Source organism: Pipistrellus kuhlii, unplaced genomic scaffold (genome assembly GCF_014108245.1).
Source record: "Pipistrellus kuhlii isolate mPipKuh1 unplaced genomic scaffold, mPipKuh1.p scaffold_m20_p_1, whole genome shotgun sequence".
NCBI lineage: Eukaryota > Metazoa > Chordata > Mammalia > Chiroptera > Vespertilionidae > Pipistrellus > Pipistrellus kuhlii.
The window spans coordinates 46494382-46518208 of NW_023425404.1; the positions used below are offsets into that span (position 1 = coordinate 46494382).

Here is a 23827-nt window from a genome sequence, read left to right on the forward strand (position 1 = left end):
CATCCTTTGAGGGGTCCCAGATTGGAGAAGGTGCAGGCACAAATTTCATGCACCAGCCCTCTAGTTGAGCTTTTAAGAGGGTATTAGCCTTTCAGAGAAGTGCCTGCATAATTTCAGTTTATCTTACCAGCAAAGCTGTTGTGACAGGTGACTTTAAAGGGAGGAGCCTGTATTAGAATGCTAAACTACCCTCATACATCTACTAATGGATTCCTGAAATTCCTTCAGTTTAATCTTATCCAATGATGTGTTTGAAAAAAAAATCATTAAAAATTTTGGAAATAAGGTAAGAAGATAGAGAATATGTCCTTTCAATGTTATACTGAAGCATTATTTAACAAGCTTAGTCAAAATTAGTTAATTAGCCAGGGGAATGTAACATGTTTGACTTTACTTTTTACTGTTGATAAAGTTACATGTTAGTTGTAGACATTGTCTGGAATAGAGGCAAATCATTTCTGTCCAGTGGAAAAGACAACCCCAAGTTATGGTTTTATTTGTACAATAGTAACCTATTTCTTCTCTAACATGACAAAATTATTTTATAACTAGAGGCCCAGTGCATGAGATTTGTGCACTCCTGAAGGTCCCCCTGCCTGACCTGCTCTTTCTCGCAGTCTGGGAGCCCTCATTGTTGGGGAGTGCCCTGACCACCAGGGGGCAGCTCCTGAGTTGAGCACCTGCCCTCCGGTGGTCAGTGCACATCATAGCAACCAGTTGTTTTGCTCATCTCTCAATTTGCCATATTACCCTTTTATTATATAGGATGCCTTTCCTGGTAGACTGTATAAATCCCATTTGAACCAGCCTTATATATCGTTGGTTTGTTCCCTCTTTGATAAGCTAAATAAAATCTATTTAAAGGTGGTCACCACCAATGCTACTTGAAGATGTTATCAGTTGTTTGCCTCAGTGTTCATGAAGAATCTGAGAACAGGTTTTGAGAAGTTGAACAATGCAATATTTGGGATCTGAGGAAGATGAGGGAGAGGATACATGAGATGAAGGGATCAACCAAAATTCTCAAGACAGTACTACCAGAATACCTTCATTTCTTCATATGGTTCCTTTGACCTTAGCATGACTTGCTAGAAATAAGATGTACAAGGAATTATGTTGGAGAAGAGGTTGGAAAGCTAGCTGGGGTTGGCCATGGTAAATAATTGGAATTTGATCCTTGAGGAGTCATTAAAAGTTTAAATCCAGGAACTGATATGATCATATTTTTTAATAATAAAGAAAGAGAATTCCGACAAGAGTGTATTAGAAGGAGAGTCTTAGTGAGAGATGACCAGGCTTAGACCCATATGTAAATGTATGTGAATGGAAAATTAAGTATAAAGTCAAAAGGCAATTCAAAGATAAAATGAACAGACTTAGTGATGAGATGTGGGACATGAAGAGAGGAAAGAGTCTGAGATGATAGCTGGGTGGATGGGAAGATGGTGCTGATGATCTAGGTAGAAAGCTGTACGTTTGATCTGTTGAGTTTGAAGATTGTCTCAAAGAAGTTTGAATCTGGAGCTCTGAGGTTGGGCTAGCAAGAAAACTTGAGATTTAGCAGTGCATTGGTTATGAACAGAAGTTATGGACATGTGTATGATTGTGGAAGAAAAACATACACTGGACAACCTCTCCTGTACTTGGCTGTTCTAGAGAGCAACGGTACGGCTCACAGTGTGCTACTGCCACAAACGGCCCAGGGAGCAGAGAACAGTCCACTGCCCAGCACTTTGGCAGGAATTTCACTTTGTAGAAATGGAGGTTCAGGAAGACAAAGCAAATTTCTTAACTGTATGTTCCAAGAATGAAAGTTTAGGTTGGAAACACCTCCTAGAGTTAACCCTGCAGTCCTGGCTCAAATGTCACACCCGCCATGTCTTCCCCTCTCCTGACAAGCCCCACAAGAGCAGAGAGAGTAGGGATCATGTGTCTACCCTATTTTGTGCCCTCCCCCAACCCCGCTTCCTGCAGTGATTTCTGTGCTTCATCTGGAGCAGCAACATTATAGCAGACTCTGCAGAAGCAGAGAGGATATAATGAATTCCCCTGTATCCATCATCCAGCTTCAGCCTTTATCAGCATGTAGCCAATCTTGCTTCATTTGTACCCCACCCCCCACATTTTCTCCCCTGCCAGATTGTTTTATTATTAGTTTTTAATATATTTTATTGATTTTTTTTACAGAGAGGAAGAGAGAGGAATAGAGAGTTAGAAACATCTGACAGCTGCCTCTTGCACACCCCCTACTGGGGATGTGCCTGCAACCAAGGTACATGCCCTTGACCGGAATCGAACCTGGGACCTTCCAGTCCGCAGACCGACGCTCCACCACTGAGCCAAACTGGTTTCGGCCCTGCCAGATTATTTTAAAGTAAATTTCAATAATCAGATCATTGCTTCACTCAATATTGCCACACGTATCTCTAAAATATAAGGATTCCTTTAAAAATGCAATTTGGGGATGTTTAAGATGTTCTAGGTTAGAATGTCTGAACACAGTATCCACTCAACCTTGCTGCTGTTTGGTTCTGCTCCTTCATTGGGTCTTGCTCTACCCATTTAGTCCTTGCAGTAATGCCATATATAAGGTAGCATTGTCATCTTTCTTTTTAAAAAAAATATATTTTTATTGATTTCAGAAAGGAAGAAGAGAAAGAGAGAAAGATAGAAACATCAATGATGAGAGAGAATCCCCCACTGGCTGCCTCCAGAATGCCCCCTACTGGGGATCGAGCCTACTATCCGGGCATAAGCCCTGCCAGGGAATGGAGCCAGTGACCTCCTGGTTCCTGGGTCCGTGCTTAGAGCTCTCCGGCTGGGCATTGTTATCTTTCTTGAGCAGCTGAAGGGAAGCTGTGGCTCTGAGAGGTGAAGCAAAGTGCCAAAGTGACATGGATAGTGTGAAAGGAAGACTCGGGCAGCATTTTGAACAGGAAAATGGTTTACCGTCCAAGGAGGTTCTGTAGGGAGCCCAAGCTTTAGAAAGATTGGCCTGCAACATATTGTAGAAAATACAATGGTTATTCAAAGGAAAAAAACACACAAAATCACTAAGGTTACTGAGCTCTCAGCTAGCCCATCCAGGGAGGAAGAACAGCGGTGTTCTCCCCTGATTACCACATCATGGACAGGGACCCCGTCATCCCTCCACTCCCAGCACCTCCCAGGCTGTTCAGAGGGGAGTCCTCAGTTACAAGAAAGGCTCCAGCTATCGTTTATTTGGGGACTAGAATTAGATGGGGCGAACTTTTACCCCTGTTTAATATTTATTTTGGTTGTTGATGCTTATTTATCTCAGGGTGCGAAGATTATTTTCCCCAGCTCACAGTACAAAGTATCTGTATTCATTTCTAGTGCTGCCAAAAACAAACAAATAAACAAAAATAAAACTACCAACTCAGCAGCTTTAACAACACAAATGTAATATTTTAACCTCCTATAGGTAAGTTTACCCTTAGGCCACCAAAGTTTGCATCTGTCCCACGTGCAAAACACATTCACCTCATACCAAGGTCCCCAGTGACGTTATAGCATCAACTCAAATCCCATCAGCTCAAAAGTCCCAACTCCATCATCTGTGTCAGGTATGGATGAAGTTCTGGGAAGGACCCATTCTGGGGGAGAGTGTCTTTCCATCTTGGGCCTGTGAAGGAGAGGAACAAAATACAATGGCGGGACAAGCACAGGGTAACAATGATAGGTATTCCAGTGCAAACAGGAAGAAAATGGAAAGAAAAAAAAGGGGGAGGGGCATTGGTCTCAAGTGATTTCTAAATATAGCTGAGCAAATCCTGCTAGGTTTATGGTCTTGGGATAATCCCTTTTGACCTGTGCCTCTGTCTGCTGGACAGTGTTTCTGCTGGCACGGCATTCTCGAGAATCTTGTGTGTCTCTCATTTGTGTCATGGGGATTTTCTTCATTAGACAAGAGTCTCATTCACAGACCTTCCAGAGATAATCCCATCCCTATTTTTGGCATTTGTTGACATGGCTGAGAGAACAGACCTTAAGCTCCCTGGTGTGACTGAGGGCATTTGTGAGGCACATGCTTCATCCAGCAGCCTTTTCCAGGGACTCTACTCCGACCTGGTGACCTTTCAGGTGTCACACCTTCAGCTCTTGTAGCGCACACGTTCCCGACACTGGACCTTTTCATTTTAGCATCTTTTTTAAATCCAGATCATCTGAGAGTCTTCAAAACTATCAAATCCTGGTTCTTTTATTTTTGCTGTTTAATGGTTCTTTCCTCAATTTATCTCTTTCCTCTCACATGTTACTCCCCGTCCCCCCCCCCCCCCCCCCCCCCCCCCCCCCCCCCCCGCAGTTGCCAGGAAGCCTGAGAAATTGAGTGCTTAGCTTTTCCTGGTAGAGGCGGGCAAAGGAATAGAGGATTAGAAATGAAGTTTGGATTAGCCAACTCATAGTGCTCGGTTTAAATCTGTCCGGGGTCCTGCCTTGGCCTTTTGCTCTTGCTGGTCCACAATTAGAATTGGAGTCCTGCTCCTGAGTCAGACACCTCCTCGTGACTGCGCTCTGACCCCCTGTCCAACACCCACTCACGCCTTCCTGTATGCTGTCCATGAGCCCCGAGCCACTTACCCTGCCACCTGCAGCACTGGCTGCCTGAGAAGCGTCTGGTCCCCTTTCAAAGACCTACAGACCCCACCCGTCCCATTGCTATTCAGGGGAAAGCCGCGGTTCTGACAGCACCCGTTTTTACACGGGGCATTTGTGAGCTGTGAGTGTGTGCATGTGTGATTGTGTGAGTGTGTGTGTGTGTGTGTGTGTGTGTGTAAAAGAGGAAAATGGTCCATACTGATCAAGGCCATGTTTGTCCTATGCTAGCTTTACTACACTTGATCTTAGCCAAAAGGCTGAGAAGCGATAACTTATGGTAGCTTTAGAGTCTGTCTAGATAGAAGCTCTTCTGAAAATATTACTATGACAGAGATGTTGTTGTCTATCACAATATCCATTGTCCGCCCCTTCCCAGTAACAGACTGTGATTTTGTGCGCGGCAGCCACGCACTCAGACAAAAGACTTCATTTTCAGAAGCGTTCGTTTTCTCTTACAGCCAGGCGCAGCCCCGTGACTAAGTTCTGGCTAACGTGAGGTACGGGAAACATCCTACGGCGCTTCCGGGAGAGAAGGCATGTCCTTCTTTGTCCTTTCATCCACTTTGCTGCCTGGAATGCAGACTGAGTGGCTGGAGTTCCATCTGCCACTTTGGACTGTGAGGAGAAGAGATACACGTTCAGGATGGCCCAGAGCTGATGCTATGCCTGGACTTTCCACTTCCAGGGAAGTAAATATTTTGTTTAAGCCACTGGTATTTTTTTTTTTTTTATGTTATTTGCAACTGAAGATCACCTTAAGTAACTCATCTATTCTTTTAAAATATATACTTTATTGATTTCAGAGAGAAAGGGAGAGGGAGAGAGAGATACATCAGTGATGAGAGAGAATCATTGATTGGCTGCTTCCTTCATGCCCCACACTGGAGATTGAGCCCACAACCCAGCATATGCCCTGACCAGGAATTGAACTGTGACCTCCTGGTTTCATAGGTTGACCCTAAACCACTGATCCATGCCAGCCTGGCTATTCTTTATCTTCATGAAGTCTAACTCTTTACACAGTGCTTCCAGGGACATTGTCTTATTTTCAACAGCAAGGAAAATAACGGATTTCCTATGCTGTTTCTAGCTGGTCCTGGTTCCAGGAGAGAAGTCTGGGCCAATAGCAGTCATCACAGAGCTGTTTACCTACCAAGGTTGGAGAGTGGAAAAACTGTAAATGTTTTGATCAGGAGGCAAAAGAAAGATGTTGCTTTAATGGCAAATCTGGGGGAACAGACCTGCTCTGTTTTTGTGATACTAGGCCCTGACTCTCAGACTCAACCCTTCTACACCTCTCACAACCCCACCCTTAAAATGGTGTTTTATCTCTGGTGAGAGTTTTATATAAATACTAGAGGCCTGGTGCATGAAATGTGTGCACTTGGCGGGGGGGGGGGGGGGGGGGAGTCCCTCAGCCTGGCACGTGCCCTCTTGCAGTTCGTGAGCCCTCAAAGGATGTCCGACTAACAGCGGACATCTGTTAGTCGGACATCCTAATGGGAGCGGGTCTAAGCTGGCAGTCAGACATCCATAGTGCTGTAGCAGAGATGGGAGAGGCTCCCACCACTGCTGCTGAGCTTAGCAGCATGAGTCAGGCTTCTGGCTGAGCATGTGCTCTCCCTATGGGAGTGCACTGACAACCAGGGGACAGCTCCTGCATTGAGTGTCTGCCTCCTGATGGTCAGTGAACATCATAGTGACTGGTGGTTCTGGCATTGGGCTGAAACTGGCTCTCTGATATCCCCCAAGGGGTCTAGGATTGCGAGAGAGCATAGGCCAGGCTGAGGGACCCCAGTGGTGCACCATCAGGGCTGGGGAGGGATTAAGGGAGGGATCCAGGGTATGAACTGCCCATCTTGCTCAGTCCCTATTGGCCAGACCCCAGCAGCAAGCTAACCTACCAGTCAGAGTGTCTGCCTCTTGGTGGTCAGTGCAGGTCATAGTGACTGGTTGACGAGTTGACTCTCTGTCCCCTGGTGGTCAGTGCACATCATTGCAAGTAGTTGAGTTGCCTTAGCATATCATTAGCATATTATGCTTTGATTGGTTGAACAGCCAACCAGACAACTGGAACACTTAGCATATTAAGATTTTATTATATAGAACCAATGCACAAAATTTGTGTACAGGGGTGGGAGGTGTCCCTCAGCCCAGCCTGCACCCTCGCCAGTCTGGGACCCATTAGACTCAGTGGGATCAGACCTAAATAGGCAGTCGGACATCCGTCTCACAATCTAGGACTGCTGGCTCCCAACTGCTCGCCTGCCTGCCTGCCTGCCTGATTACCCCTAACTGCTTCTGCCTGCCAGCCTGATCACCCCCTAACCACTCCCCTGCCAGCCTGTTTGCCCTCCCCCCAACTACCCTCCCCTGCAGGCCTAGTTTCCCCCTAACTGCCCTACACTGAAGGCCTGGTCACTCCCAAATGCCCTCCCCTGCAAGCCTGATCACCCCCAATTGCTCTCCCTTGCAGGCCTGGTCCCTCCCAACTGCTCTTCCCTGCTGGCCTGATCACCCACAACTGCCCTCCTCTGCTGGCCATCTTGTGGCAACCATCTTTGACCACATGGGGGTGGCCATCTTGTGTGTTGGAGTGATGGTCAATTTGCATATTACCTCTTTATATAGGATTGTATTGTGGATATTTCCCACGCCCTTAAATAGAGTTTCCACAGTGTTTTCATTCCTCACTGATGGGCTGTTGGACTTGTCCTCAGTGAAATTCTTCAGGAGTAGGTCATGCCCAGTTACAGTTCTTCAGGAGTGGTCTGCTTTGTGAGAGAGATGGACTTGGTGTCTGGAGTAAGAGTTCTTGTGCTTTGGCATTCCGATCCCACCTGCTCCACTCTGTTCCAAGGTAGCAGTTGGCCTACATTCCTGCAGAGTTATTTCTGTCTGGTTCTGTTTCTACCTTCCTACACTCCCTAGCACACCGTTTCCTTCACCCAAATCCCACCTTGGGCAACCGTCCAAAGCTGAGCAGGCATTTTTGCCCAGGTCCCCTTCCCCCTCACTTTTCTGAGAAACCCTGGCAGGACCTAGCTAATTTTATGGTGGCCCAGCCTGACCCAACTCTTCCTTGAATCTTCCTGTGCCACCCAAGAAGCTCAGCCATGGTAGGCTGTCCCTTAAGAAGCTGGCATTTTGACTTGTAGCAGGTGCCCTTGGCGTGGGGATGTCCCAAAGCAAACGAGGCATACCGCAGTGGTCTGAGCAGAGCCCTGCATTCCGGGACAGAGATGTGGGGTTATGGTACCCTGATGGTCTACTGACACTAATGGCTTTTTTTTCTCTATTATTCATGTTTTGACTTCAGACAGTCCTGGGAAGTACTTGGGATGAATGTTATAGAAATGATCTCCAAGCACTAACAGTGGGTGCCGGGTGTGAGGTAGTTCTTGCTTGGCTAGGTGGATTCACAATGAGCAAGGACATGCAGTTGAAGCGAGTCCGCACTTGATTCTACCCTAGATCCACCTCTATCTGGCTGTGGTCTTTAGATGAGCCAGTAAACAAGGTGGCTTATGTAAACTCAAGGACTGGGTTCCGCAACGTGGGGATGACAGGCCTGGGATGTAAGCGTGGGCTCCCTGGTGCCTGGGAGGCAGCCGAGTGCAGTGGCTGCAGCACAGGTCTCTCAGCAGGCAGAGCTGCTGCAGGGCCCGGCATCACTGTTCCACCAGAGGGACCTTGGTCCAGTCACCGAACTTGCTCTGAGACTTTTCCACATGTGTAAGGTGACGATGAATTTCCAGCCTCCAGAAATTATTAGAATGATTAAATGAGAACGCAGGTGTTAAAGGGAAAAAAAAAAACCACCACAGGCCCCAAATGGTGTCACTCTAGTTAAAAGCCCATGATACCAAACCTAGATTTAAGACCTGATCTAATTGCAGTTCCAACCTCTCCCAGAAACAATCTTAATCAACCAGCAAGGAATTTTCTGGTCAAGGACCGGTAAGGTAATATGTCACATAGGCCCTCTCCATCCCCCATAGAAAGAAGAGGCAACCTATATAATAAAACCTTCCCCTTCTCTTTACTCCTAGGAGAAGGTGCACACCCCCCCCCCCCCCCCCCCCCTACACACACAAGTAATCCTTTTCTTTCTGGCTATTAGCTCTCTTGTCCCCAACCCAGCGGCTGGCCTTCCATTTTGTACATGGAGCACCCTTCTCATTGCTAGTTGGGATGTTTTCTGAATTGTTTAATAAAATCAACTAGATATTCAGATTTACTTGGTTACATTTGTAGTTTTCTTTAAATATTTTTTAAAAATTGATATTTAGAGAGAGAGGAAGGGAGAGGGGTAGAGAGATAGAAATGCTGGGGATGTAGCCCACAACCTAGGTATGTGCCATGACAGGGAATTGAACCGGCGAGCTCTTGGTTCCTGGGTCTACACTGAACTGCTGAGCCACACCAGCTGGGCAAGCGCTTGCTTTGTTGTTGTTGTTGTTGTTGTAACACAGGTAAACTGCCTTGTGTGCCATAAACAGTAGCTCTTCTTAATATTATTTTCATCATTAGTGTTTGAAAAGGGTATCCTAATGTCCTGGGAAAAAGGGAACCTTCCGCTTTGCCTACGCGCCTACCTGGAATGGAAACCCACTCAGCTAATGAGCCTTCCCTTGGGCTGCTGGGGCAGATTCTCAGCCCTGCCTTTGTGCCGAGAGCGGCCCAGCTGGGCTGGCGTGGCCTCTGAGGCGGTTCCCCCGCCCCCAGTTGCCGGTCTGGTTTCTTTCACCCTCACAAAAGGCCTGGCAGAGCTGCCTAGCAGGGTCAATATCTCCAGGGTCCCAAGGGACAGGAGCAGCCCACGGTAGCCATGGCTGCTTGTTCAGTCCCCCCTGGTTTCCCTTGCTCCTACTCCCCCCTAGGACTCACTCCTCCTGAGCCTTGTGGCTGGTCTGAGGCCCTGGAGTCTGACTGGTGAGGTGCACACCTGGGCACCTGGCTCTCCTCCAGTCCCGGGCTCTCCTCCAGTCAGAAAGACCTCAGCAAGGCCCACACAGCCAGGTGGGCTGCTATTGTCCCGGCCCACGGCACTGTGACGAAGCTGTTCCTTTGGGCAGCGTTGGCTTCTCATTCGTGCTAGTTTTTCTTTCCATTGCTTACAATGGTGTCAAGTGGAGGGGCAAGAGTACCAGCTTGGGGGGCAGGTGGCCCTCCATTCAGATGGCCTGGCAGGTACTTCTGGGCCAGGCACCGTAGGGAGCATGGTGCCAAGAGCTTTGCAGAGATCAGAATGATCTCGGGAGCCCTCATAGCGTCGCCATCAGAGGCTCCTCCTAACAGAGGCGCAGGCACAGAGAGTGAAGTGACTTTCTCAAGCAGCACAGCCAATGCGGGCTGTGGTGGCAAGGAGGGAGTCCATGAGAGGGGAGGGAGGAGTGGGGGAAGGAAGGAGGGAGATTGCTTCACCATCTTGCCCAGAGCCTGACTCACAAGGGATTTAGCCACATCCTTCCTAGAGGGGAGGTCAGCAAGGACCGAATGGAAGGTTTATGAAGATGCAAGGGAGCCTTCCTCAGGAAAAACCCATCCTAACAGCATTTCTGTCAGGGAGCAGGAAGCCAGTGAGGATGCCTTTTGGGGTGGTCCCAGCAGCCATTTAATTCAGAACCTGTGTTTGGATCCCAAGGAGCTCAGGCCCCTGAAGTCCCGAACACCAGAGCCGAACGCAGCCTTATGAGTAATAAGACCATGAAGGCGGCGTCCCTGACTCCTGTGGTTGCCAGTTAGTTTTAATTTTTTTTATATTTTATTAATTTTTTACAGAGAGGAAGGGAGAGGGATAGAGAGTTAGAAACACTGATGAGAGAGAATCATCTATCAGCTGCCTCTTGCACACGCCCTGTTGGGGATGTGCCCACAACCAAGGTACATGCCCTTGACTGGAATCGAACCCGGGACCCTTCAGTCCACAAGCTGACGCTCTATCCACTGAGACAACCCCGCTTTGGCTAGTTTTAATTTTTGAATGAATGAATTAATGAATGAATGAACAATTCACACGCAAGAGCCTTGCTCCACCAGCAAATGGCACCTTCAGCAGTGGTTTTCCTGTTTCCTCAGGCATGTGACTCCCGCACCCTGCAGTGTTTCAGCAGCTTCCTCTTCCCGGCTCCTGAAGAACCTGCTTCTCCTCTCCCGGCTTCCTCCCCGGCTTCCTGTGTTGCCAAGCCTCTTGCCGTTGTCATCACGTCTTCAGAAAGCAGCGGATAGGTACAGGAAGTTGCTCCAGACAGGAGATGAAACCAGCAATCAATTAAAAAAAAAAAAAAAAGACTATGTTTCTAAGAAAAATGCATCACCGGCTTCCCGCAGGAGTTACGTACCATATGTCCTAATATCCATGGAACAATGCCTCTCCTTTTTAGCTCTTTCTGCTTGGCTCCCCTGGCCATCTCAACGAGAAAAGGAAATGGATCTTTTAACCGGCGGCTGCCCAGCTCACCGATGATTTATATCGATAGTAAATGAAGGCCTTTCCTTTTAACCCTTTCACCGGACACGTCCCTCCACCTTGCTTTCTCCTGGCTACTCGCTTAGTATATTTATGGTGCATGAGTCACCAAGCTGCCGCCTGATTGGATGAAAACCAAGCACCTCTGAGACCATCCGTCAATTACAGCTATTCTCAGCTCCATTCACAGATTTATTAGCTTGCACACACACAGAGAAATTCATTCAGCGAAGTTCATTCATAAAAATTTCAACACTCTGCGTACCATCATCCCGCACATCTCAGCCTTCCGCAGCCGCCGCCGCCGCGCTCCCGAAAGAAGCTCCGCGAGGGAGGGATGCTCTGGGCCCGGCGGGCCGGAGGGGAGGGGATGCGCGGGACTCGGAGGGACCACAAGTCCCTGAAATGATGCCGGGCGGCTCCGGTCACTAGGACTCCTGGCTGGTGGCCCGGACGGAATGCAAGACAAGATCTTCCAAGAGAGGGCAGCCATTAGAATCCAGAAACTCAGGCAGAAAGCCCGTTGGCTCCTCTAGACCTTTTCTTTCTTTCCTTTTTTTTTTCCTTTTTCTTTTTTAAATGGGCAATCACCGGGACAAAGGGTTAATAGGCCAGCCATTGCCCCGCCCTGTGGGAGCCGGAGGGAGCAGGTTTGAAAGTTCCTGTGTGCCGAGGGGCGGCTGCGGGTGGGGGCGGGGGCGCTGAGTATCTCTGCAACCTCCTCCTCCTGCTTCGCGGGCGATGCTGCGGGGCCCGCTGGCCGGGGCCGGGCCGGGATCCGGTCCCCAGAGTTGGCCTTGAGCGATCCCCGCCCGCCGGGAGCCGGGAGCCGGGACCCAGCCCAGGCTTACCCAGCCAGGAGTCCAGGCGAGAGAACCCCGGGTGCTGAAGGACTGGAAGCCGGGGCGCCGCCTGCCCTCTCGGCTGTCACCCCCTGGAGCTCGGCCACCGAGCCGAAGAGGTGGCCACGGGGCGCGGGGACATTGGCTTTCGCACCGGTCGTCTATCCAGCAGGTCATCTATCCAGCAGACGAGGCGGCGGTTCATGCAGCAGGACCCGGTGCCGGCCCCGCCAAGGCTATGCGAGAACGCAGCCCGGACGGCTTGGCAGGACTTGCGCTGCATGTAGGGCTGCTCGGGCACCCCGGGATGCTGCACAGGGCCAAGTACAGCCGCTTTCGGAACGAGTCCGTCACGTCCCTGGACGAAGGCAGTCCCGGAGGCTCCTCCGTCGGAAGCAAGGGCTCCCCGCAGCCCCCCTACCCCGCACTGGCCCCGCACCTGCCGGAGGAAGATGCTCCCTCGGCGCCCCAGGAGAGCCCCACCCCACTGTGCACCTTGATCCCGCGCATGGCCAGCGTGAAGCTGGCCAACCCGGCCACCCTGCTGAGTCTGAAAAACTTTTGCTTGGGGACCAAAGAGGTGCCCCGGCTGAAGCTCCAGGAGAGCCAGGATCCGGCTCCCAGCAGCCCGGCCTCGCCCGAACACAGTCTGAACAGGTCCGGGTCTGCCCCTCCGCAGCAGCAGGACTTGGTGGGGCGCCGGGCGAGAGCCCGAACTCCCGATGCCTGCCCCTTCCCGGGCCCCGGGGAGCCGGCCGCGGGGAGCAGGCCGGACAGGCACTTCCTGCAGCACCTGTTGGGGATGGGCATGAACTTCTATGTGAAGGTGAGTCCATTTCCGTCTCCCTCTCGGCAGTCCTGCGGGCTCCTGGGGACAGGAGGGCATCTTTCCTGCTTTCTGCAAGGGGCCGCACAGCACCGGGCGGAGGGCGAGGTTTGGACCAGACATTGTGCAACTGGACACAGGGCAGGAGGGGAGCAGGGCTTACAGGCTGTATTGGAGTCGGATAACTTTGGTTCAAGGACGTGAACCAGTGCTAACTTAGGGTAGTTCCCAGGTGTGGGGGCAACTTCTGATGGGACAGCGGAGATAGCGCCTTCTTGTCCCCCACTGGACCTAGCATTCTGGCCAAGAAGAGTCCAGCATTTCCAATCTGATTAGCGATTGAGACCTGGTTGGTTATACCAGCCATAGTACTTCAGTAGAGATTTCTGTGCTAGAGGAATACACGCTGTGTAAGGACCTTGAATTATGCTTTACATTTTAATTTAGCATTTAACAAGCACTTCTCAAAACACGGCCAAGTCTCTAGTGTTGTCTGAGGAGCCGGTCTTAGGTCTTCGGTGCCCATTTTTGCATGTATTGCCTACACGGAGGCAAGTGTGACCTGTCCAGGAACTGTGTGCAAAATCAAGGTTCTTGCTGGCATTGCACCTGCTCTTGCCCAGTCCAGATCTGAGTGAAAGTAGTGGATTTGGTCCTGTCCTTCTGGAGCTCACATTTCAATTGAGGAGATCGATGAATGCCTGTGCAATAAAAAGAGGGATACAACTAATAATAGATATCTCGTGTGAGAATGCTGAGGGGATTCAGAAAGATGGAAGGTTGTGATCTGGGATTTATTCAGGAGACACATTCAGGGGAAGGTGCATCTTGGGAGAGAGAACACATCTGGATTGGCAGAGGGGAGGAGACTCCTACCTGGGCAAGAATGTGAGCACAGCCTAAAGGCAGGTGTCGCTGTGGTGGCCGCAGGTCAGCACCACAGAAGCGAGGCTCTCCTGAGAGAAGGCATGCTGGAGGGCAGTGAGGGGGTCATAGAGAGGCTGGTACCTAGCTGGTGCTCAAACAAATGTGAGTCAAAAAGAGGCCAGAATAGATCAGGGGTAGCTCGGGGAGAAGGGAGCAGTTGACCAAAGATCTTAGATGCCGAATGAGGAGTTTTTAAAACATTGACTAGCAAACAAGATGCCTTGTAGGTTTGTAAGCACACTGTGACTTCACCAAAGTGGTTTCAGAAAGATCAACCTGTGATGAGAGCAAGGAGATGAATGTGAGAGAGACTGTGAGAAACCTCAGCAGTGTTGGGTGATGGATCAGATCATGTTAGATCATAATACAAATCACAGAATAGTCAACATTTATGGAGCAGTGGGCAGATGGGTGAGTTTGTTCTTGTTGTTTATGGGAGTTGAGGGGAAGGCTGATGAAGGGGATTGTGAGGAGTGAAAAGCAACTTCAGACTTAAGTCTCAGGATAAGAGTAGCGAAGCCAGTGACTTGGGAAGACTCATGCTGTGTTTGCCCTTGACATGTTACATGTAAAGTGATGTTATCCAAATGGCACTTATTGTAGGGAGGCTGCCACAGAAGACTAGCACTCAGGTGAGAAGTTTCATGGGAAGGTGTAAATTTCAGAGCTAGCCCGATAATTATATTATAAACAGGCAATTTAGATCTCTAAGAAGACCAATAATGAACATGGAGAGGGTTACAAAAAGAGCAGGCTTGGGGCATCCTTGGAAAATGGATAATTAAAACCTCCAAGGAAGATACATTTATGGGACACTCAGCTCTTGCACTCCTCCACAATGATATGACTCATAATGGAAATAGCTCCATGTACCCACTAAAAGTTCATGGGCACAGTCTTATTTGCCAAGCTTAAGTGTCTGCTCGGTCCTCACAGGAAAATGACTGATTCTCCAAACCTATGGTCTTGCCACCTGCCTTCCAATCACCGAGACTTCCTCTACCTTCTGCCGTGCCTCTCCTCCCCTCTGCACTGCCTCCCACCACCCCACACCCAGGCACCACCTGTACCATTTTAAACGTGGAAAGAGTTCTGTGTGCTCTCCACTGTCCCTGGGGAATGCTTCCGCTGGCATTTTACATTTTTAATGAGAACACCATCTGTCTTTCCTGGCGATAACAACTGACCCCCAGGAAAAGGGCTGACCCATGACCCATACTATTTTGCCATTAGACAGTGATGTGAGATACCAGTTGACACTTCTCTTAGGAAGTCAACATATACACAGAAGAGCTAACTTTAATAATTTTTATAGAATTCTAACTTTGAAAACTGGCAGGGGCTCAGAAGTTGTCAAGTTCAATGCCTCCACAGAGAAAGTGAAGCCCAGATAAGTGATTTTTCAAAGGCCACACAGAAGTCAAAAGGACAGTTAGATCTAGAACCCATGTCCCTTGTGTGCCATTCTTGGCCCTTCTCACCACAGGTTTTCTTTCTTTCTTTTTTTTCCTTTTAAATATATTTTATTGATTTTTTACAGAGAGGAAGGGAAAGAGATAGAGAGCAAGGAACGTCGATGAGAGAGAGACATCAACCAGCCGCCTCTTGCACACCCCCTACTGGGGATGTGCCCGCAACCGATGTACATGCCCTTGACCGGAATCGAACCTGGGACCCCTCAGTCCGCAGACCGACGCTCTACCATTGAGCCAAACCGGTTTTGGCTCACCACAGGTTTTCATTGTGGTTAAGATTTTGTTCCTCAGGATTCTTTGAGCTGTGAACCATTTTACAAAGATTAAATGGAAACCTATTCATGTACAGTGAAAAATATCAAACCAAAATTGTAATCCCTCTATAGCAGTGGGATCATAAAATTATTTTTGTTGCTACTTCATAACTGTCATTTTGCTACTGTTAATGAATTGTAATGTAAGTATCTGTGTTTTCCAATGGTCTTAGGCTCTACAGCAGTGGTTCTCAACGTGTGGATCATGACCCACAGGTTGAGAACTGATAGCAGGGTTTCCTAAGACCATAATTTTAAGAAAATAATGTTATGGTTGGGGGTCACCATAACGTGAGGAACTGTATTAAAGGGTCTTGGCATTAGAAAAGTTGAGAAACACTGCTCTATAGGAACAGGCACATAGGAAGGTTACTCGGTGATGATGGAAGCAAGGCATAGAGGTGGCAGAGATGTTCTTAATGGTGAGTCGCATAAGGACAGATTTTATAGGCAAGAGGCAGCCACATATTTCACTTCCTCATTGGCATCATATGACTGCCCCCTCCCTGCCCAAACTTATTTGTTCATTCATTCACTCACTTATTCAACAAATATATATTGTGAACCAATTTATGTGACAGGAACTGTTCCAGGCCCTGGGGATACATACGCGAATAAAGAGACCAGGGCTGGGCCTTGTTGGAACTTACATTCTAGGGAGTAGAGAGGGGTCCTGGTTGAATATTGAATAAACAAGCCAATACAATATGTCATGTGTAGTAGGTGTTAAGAGAGCAATACAGCAGAGGAAGTAAGAAGGGCAGTGGTCTGCGTGGAGGTGGCAGGTATATTTGGGGGAGAGGAGCGTTAAAAATGGCATAGTTCATTTAGTTTCCCTGCACGTTTTATCTTCACAATAGGAACTGTATTTGCCCTCTACTCTTAAGTTACAGTTGACTTTGTGTTAAGTATCCTTTTTAAAAATGACTATTCTTTTGGCCTCTTGATGTAGAATCAGCTATACAGCTGAAAATACTTCAGAAATCCTGAGCACCTAATTTGGAGTCACTTTCATTTAAGCTCAGGCCTTGAACACCCTGGAGGTCACTCAAGGGAGATGGCTAGCAAATCATCCTTTGAGAGGTATTGGGCCAGACACAGACAGCCAGGTCTGAGCAGAGGAGTGAGGTGAGTGAAGTCTGCTCCACAATGCCAAATGGCTTACTTTCCACATACGATTCAGTCTCCTTTCTTCCTGAGGTCTCCCCAAGTCACTTCACCCATCAGCAGACATTCACCTGGAGGCCTCACGTGTCTGTGGTGAGTGTGGAGAACATACAACATGACGGGTGGGCTCATCTCCAAAATGGGCGGCTTGGTCTTCATGGCCTTCACGGTGCCCCCAGTACCAGCATTGAATGACTCGAGGCTTCTTTCTCCTGTGGGAAGTGTTTAAACTTTCCTGTCACCAACCTCCTAAATGGCCCGTAATTTAGTTCAAAGACTGCATAAAGCAAAGACAAAGAACAACCCTGCTGCGACAGGTGAGACAGGTGAGCACAGTCGTTCTCACACTGACCCTCAAAGGGAGGCTGTCTTCTCCAAGTGAGGGCACTGAGACCCCAAAAGTAGCAGACAGGATTCAAACCCAGGTTTGTCTCCCTCCACTCCTCATCTCCTTCCAGGCGTCCTGGAGGCGTGCGAGTGGAGTAGTGTGTGTGGAGTGGAGGAGTGTGTGTGGAGGACCACACTGTGCAGAGGACGTTCGTTACAGAATGGTCCTTAGAGCTTGATGGGCCACATTCATTTGCATGACTTCAGTTTCCTCACTTCAGCTCAGCCTAGCCCAACCAATTCCTCTGACTGTGTTTGTGTCCTAGGGCTGCTGTGACAAGTATCACCAACTGGGTGGCTCACAACAACAGATATTTATTCTCTTGCAGTTCTGGAGACTAGAACTCTGAGATCAGCAGTCCTTGGCATTTCTTGACTTGTAGATACATGACTCTAATCTCTGCCTCCTCTTCTCTCCTGTGTGTCCATGTTCAAATTTCCCTCTCTCATAAGGACACCAGACCCTGGGTTAGAGCCCATATGAATTCAGTGTGACTGCATCATACCTGATTACATCTGCAAAGACTCTACCTCCAAATAAGGCGACATTCACAGTTCTTGGGGTTAAGACTTCAACCTACCTTTTTGGGCGATGTAATTTAATCATAACAGTCTCCCAGAACATTAACTGCAATGTGTTTGCCCACATAGACGTTCTTGGGTATTGGGCTTATTAGATTTGTATGCATATACAAATTTGTATTGAGGTATTTTCTTTACTTTCTTTGTAAATATCACACCATATTCGTACTGTCTATCCTCCTGTGTCTAATGTTATATCTAAATACTGAGCTAATAGATTAATGCTGTCTGTTGTCTAGATCAGTGTTTTTCAACCTTTTTTGGGCAAAGGCATACTTGTTTCATGAAAAAAATCACGAGGCACACCACCATTAGAAAATGTTAAAAAATTTAACTCTGTGCCTATATTGACTATATATAAAGTAATTCTCTTGAATAGGAATCAAATAAACACAAAGAAAGTATTTTATAGTTACTTTATTATGAAATATTAAGTAAACAAAATAGTGAAAAATTATAAAATTCTTGTCTTGTCTGCACCTACGGCACACCAGGCAACATCTCGCAGCATACTAGTGTGCCGCGGAACAGCGGTTGAAAAACGCTGGTCTAGATTAGATGTAGTCCACAGAGATACAATGTTCTGTCTGCCTAAGTATCTTTTTCACAGGAGTGCACAGGTCTAGGTGTGACAAGATCTGAGTTAGAGTAATGGCTCTCGCATTAAATAGCTGTGTGACCTTGGGTGAGTCACCTTACCCCTCTGATTTTCTCAGATTTAAAACAAGAAGTTTGAACAAAATGCTGCCTAAGATCCTGAGACTCCAGGTCTCCTTTCCCACTGGTCTTAAATATACTTTTCTTGCCCTAACCAGTTTGGCTCAGTGGATAGAGCATCAGCCTGTGGACTCAAGGGTCCCAGGTTTGATTCTGGTCAAGGGCATGTACCTTGGTTGCAGCACATACCCAGTAGGGAGTGTGCGGGAAACAGCTGATCAATGTTTCTTTCTCATTGATGTTTCTATTCTCTATCCCTCTCCCTTCCTCTCTGTAAAAAATAAATAAATAAATAAATAAAAAATCCAATAAAATATATATATTTTAAAAATCCTTCTCTTAGTATCTCTTTTGGTTTGAAAACAGATTCAGGACAGTTTCCTGAAGGAAATATTTTTTTACATCTCTTTAATAGAGAGGAGAAAGAATGCCCTTGGCACCCTCTTACTAACACTGAGCTGGCTTCACCAGTCAAGCAGAAAGTGGTATGTTATATTGCACGGGCACAGGTGGTCAATTTCAGAGAAATGGTGAGAGCGGAGTCAGGGTGTGGAACAGCATCTGAGTGTAGGATTATAGCGAGGAGGTGGGCAGGGGGGAAAGGTGGCAGAGGACAGTCTGGTCCAGGGCAGGCCGGGGTGAATAATGGTGGCTGGGATCCTGAGAACTTGGCATCACTCACGGGATCTAATCAGCCAGGCCAGGTTGGGGCTCAGAGTTCAACCTGAGGACTATGGAAGCAGCCGGAGTTAGTTAGCCTTTCTCTCTGTTCTATAGACAAAGTGCTAAAAGAAAAAGGCCCTGCTACACACAGCCCGGTAACTCTAACCTTGAACGAGGGAGGTTTGTAACTCCAGGAAACCCCTGAGAGACAGTCCCACGGTTCATGCAAAATAAAGGTGTGGTCAGGCACTCACAGTCCACTGCAAATTTCCCTCTTTTCAAAGTCATTGGTGGTTAAAAGAAGGTAGAAGGGGTGGGAGGAAATAATTCCAGCTAAAACTGATAATTTGGCCTTGAGAATATAGTATTGTGGTTTTTCCCCCCTGTTTCTTTCTTGGAATAGATGTAGGAGTCGATTCTGCTAGAGCTTAGGAAAACCCTGGCAGATTTGTCCTGTTGTTTCTGTTATTCTCTCTTTAAAGACACACACACACACACACACACACACACACACACACACACCAAACAAACAAACAAACAAACAAACAAACAAAAAAACAAACATGCACACACACAAAAAAACCCCCAAAAACATTTTTATTGATTTCAAAGAGGAAGGGATAGGGAGAAAGAGATAGAAACGTCAATGATGAGAGAGAATCATTGATCAGCTGCCTCCTGCACACCCCACACTGGGGATTGAGCCCACATCCCAGGCATGTGCCTTGACTGGGAATCGAACCGTGACCTCCTGTTTCATAGGTCAACACTTGACCACTGAGCCACACCAGCCCGGCCTATTTTTCTCCTTAAACCCTCACACATGGTTTGACTGTCCAGTCCTTGACCACCTCTGGCCACAAGAATATTAACTAGAAAAAAAGAGTCTTAGAGCCCTGACTGGTTTGGCTCAGTGGATAGAGCGTTGGCCTGCAGACTGAAAGGTCCCAGGTTTGACCCTGGTCAAGGGCATGCACCTTGGTTGCGGGCACATCCCAGTGGGAGTTGTGCAGGAGGCAGCTGATGAATATTTCTCTCTCTTGATAGACATTTGGGTTGTTTCTACTTTTGGGTTTCTATAAATAATGCTGCTCTGAGCATTCACATATAAGATTTTGTGTGGGCTAAAGGTCATTTCCAGGCTAGCTTGGTATCCTAACCATGGCATCCTACCATTGTCCAGACCTTCATTTCCATAGAAAATGCATTAAGATTTTTAACAACTAACTTGTAAGTAAATTTTTAGAAGGGTTTATTTGGGGAATGGAAACACCCTCTAGTTAGAAGGGAAGAAGTGCCGGAAAGCAAGCAACCTGAGGAAAAAGCCCAAGGGCAATAAGGACAACCTGAGAAACTGGATTTTCCCCTCAGTGTCCTCATCAGCTCGTAATTTCTATGAATCATTCATTAGGAAATGGCAAAATGTATAATTCAAACTTGATTTTTTTTTTTTTTTTTTTTATTTTTTTTTTTTTTTTTTTTACCTTTACCAACTTTAGGGCCTTGAAAAGCATTGCCTCCTCCTTCTCCTCTCCTCAGCATGGTTCCTTTAACCCTGGACTCGGGACACAGACTGATATATTAGATTGCAAAGTTCTGTTTCATGGCGAGCTAAGCTATCCAAGGTCACAGGGCTCATCAGCGGCAGAGCAAGGACTACGATTCCCATCTCCTGATTCCCAGGCCAGGCTTTTCAGTACCTTTTCTGGATAAGACATAATTCTTGCACAAGGACGTTCTAATATGAAAGGTAGAAGAGGAGAACAAAGACGTCCACATACATGTCTATAATATTAGTCAGTGTATAATAAATGACACCAAAACGATGCAAGTAAAGCATGTGGGAGTTGAGGGAGGAAAGCGGACTCCTTCCATTTGAGATGATTAGAGAAGGTGTCATGAAGGAGGAGGCATTTCACTGATTCTGGAGAAATCAGTAGCATTTTCACAGGCAGAGATGGAGGAAGAGCATTGTAGGCAAAGACACTGACGGGAGGGAGGGGAGGCATGGAGGTGGGAAAGTGGAGGATGCATTTGGGAAGCAGTGAGCAATTTGAGTTGGTAGGAGAAGCATGGGGTAATTGTAGGAGGTCTGAGGGAAAATAAGATGAACTGATGCTATTATAAAGTTGTATAATGTCTGAAAAGTTGGGTTTTCCAAGAGAAAACTATTAATTTTTTTAATAGGGGAATGACAAACTCAGAGGTATATTTTAGAAAGATTATATGGGCTGCAGTGCTCAGAGAGGATCCAAAAGGGAGCGCAGGTGAGAAGCTGTTTGGAAACAAAGCAGTGGCAATAGCAACAGGGAAAGATGTGAGACCCATGAGAGGAGGAAGTGGGGAGCAGGAAGCATTTGGGGGTAAGTTCCATTCTGCATGTGTTGCATTCAACGTGACTTCAGAGGATCCAGGTGGGAATCTCCTGGAGGACATCAAATAGGTGGGGCTGAAGAGAAATCATGTTTGCTGCTGTTATCACCAAGACACTGGCAATGAACAAGGCTAACCAAATGAGGTTATGGAGCAAAGAGAGAAGGCTTAGAGCAGGCCATATTTAGGTATTTCCTGGAGGCAGAGGAATGAAAGGCATCAAGGACAGAGCTAGCAGCTTGAGGAGCAGGATGGAGAGAAGATGAGGAAGAAGGAGAGAGTTTCGAGGAGAAAGAAGTTGGACAAAACTATGTGAGAACTCAGGGATTATTCAAGGATAGTGAGAACTGAGAAAGCCATGGGTTTGGTCTTTCTTCTTCTTCTTCTTCTTCTTCTTCTTCTTCTTCTTCTTCTTCTTCTTCTTCTTCTTCTTCTTCTTCTTCTTCTTTTTAAATTTCAGGTGTACACCTTTATAATAATATATTTTATTGATTTTTTACAGAGAGGAAGGGAGAGAGATAGAGAGTTAGAAACATTGATGAGAGTCATTGATCAGCTGCCTCTTGCACACCCCCTACTGGGGATGTGCCCACAACCAAGGTACATGCCCCTGACCAGAATCGAACCCGGGACCTTTCAGTCCGCAGGCCAACGCTCTATCTACTGAGCCAAACCAGCTTCGGCGGGTCTTTTGTCTTCTTACTGCCACTCTCCACTAAGATATTAAATTCAACTGTTGCCCACTAGACATAATTGGATACTGTCACCTCCACTCCCTCCTCTTGAGTTCTCAGTTAATGGCACTTCACAGTTGTTCAGGTCAGAAATCTGAATGTCATTCTAGACCAGCAGTCACAACCTTTCAAACCTCACAGACTGCTGGTTTAAGGAAATCTTTGGAGCAGCAGTCACCAACTGGTGGTCCATGAGGTCTGAAAGGTTGGGACTGCTGTTCTGGACCACTCATTCTATCTTACCCTCACAGCCTCCAATTTCCAAGTCTGGCTAATTCCACCTTTAGACATTTATCATACACATTCGTTTTTCTTCTTCCACACTGAAATTCCTAGGGTGGGGACTAGAGCAGGCAGCATTTTCAAATTTATTGTTTAGCTTCTGTCTGGAACTACTGTTTTGTCAAACACACTTTGTGAAACTCTCAGTAAAAACCAGGAGATGAGTAATAATAACACATGGTAGAAAATGATATATACCTACAGCAAATAGTCAAATCCATCAGTGTAATAAACTCTAAGAGGTAGAGACAGTTTCTAGCTGGGCAATGAGAAAAGGCTTTCAGAACAGATGATGGCATTTGAGATGGTTCCTAAAAATGAATAGCAGTTAAACCACAGGGAATAACTATATGTATATAAAAGCCTAAGTGACCAGAACGACCAGAACGGCGAAACACCAGTGTTTTGCGTTCATTGGTTATGCCTATCTGCATGCATACAAGTCCTTCAGTTAATCACTTATCTCCCCACCTCTCCCTAACATTCCTGCTGTAATTTGACATTCTGTTTGATGCTTTACTCTCTCTGTATCTATCTTTTTGTTCATCAGTTTATAATGTTCTTTATTATCCATAAATGAGGTCATGTGGTGTTTCTCTTTCATTGACTGGCTTATTTCACTTAGCATAATGTTCTCCAGTTCCATCCAGGTTGCTGAAAATGGTAAGAATTCCTTCTTTTTTATGGCAGCATAGTATTACAGTATGTAGATGTAACATAGTTTTCTGATCCAATCATCTGCTGATGGGCACCTAGACTGTTTCCAAATCCTAGCTATTGTAGATTGTGCTGTTATGAACATAGGGGTGCATATATCCTTTCTGACTGGTGTTTCTAGTTTCTTGGGATATAATCCTAGGAGTGGGATTACTGGGTCAAATGGGAGTTCCATTTTTAGAATTTTGAGGAAACTCCATACTGTTCTTCACAGTGGTTGCAGCAGTCTGCATTCCCACCAGCAGTGCACAAGGGTTCCTTTTTATCCACATCATTGCCAGCATTTGTTGTTTGTTGATTTGTTGATGATAGCCATTCTTACAGGTGTGAGATGGTTTGTCATTGTTGTTTTGATTTGATGATGATTAGTGACTTTGAGCATGTTTTCATGTGTCTCTCGGCCTTCTGTATGTCCTCTTTCGAAAAGTGTCTATTTAGATCCTTTGCCCATTTTTTGTTTGGACAGTTTATCTTACTTTTGTTAAGTTGTATGAGTTCTAAGTAAATTTTAGAGATTAAACTCTTATCTGAAATATCATTGGCAAATATGTTCTCCTATGCAGTGGGCTTTCTTGTTGAATCAGCAATGAGAAAGGTTTAAATTTAGAAACTCATCTATGACTCTAAGCCTTTCCCTTTGCAAAGGAAACTCAAAACCAACATAGTTCTACCAGTTTCAGACTAAAAGAGGACCTCTGGCTTTTGTATCTTTTAACAATAATCTGCATT

General features: G+C 46.8%; 1 protein-coding gene across 1 annotated transcript in view; it reads left to right on the forward strand.

Moving 5' to 3' along the window:
* The first annotated feature begins 10596 nt into the window (after positions 1–10596).
* The window catches only part of SHC4 (SHC adaptor protein 4), a 117459-nt gene continuing 104228 nt past the window's right edge, over positions 10597–23827 (forward strand). Inside the window, exon 1 of the mRNA XM_036442802.2 lies at positions 10597–12760. Within this exon, the coding sequence (XP_036298695.1) occupies positions 12173–12760 (588 nt within the window). The 5' untranslated portion in view covers positions 10597–12172. The remainder of the gene's footprint in view (positions 12761–23827) is intronic.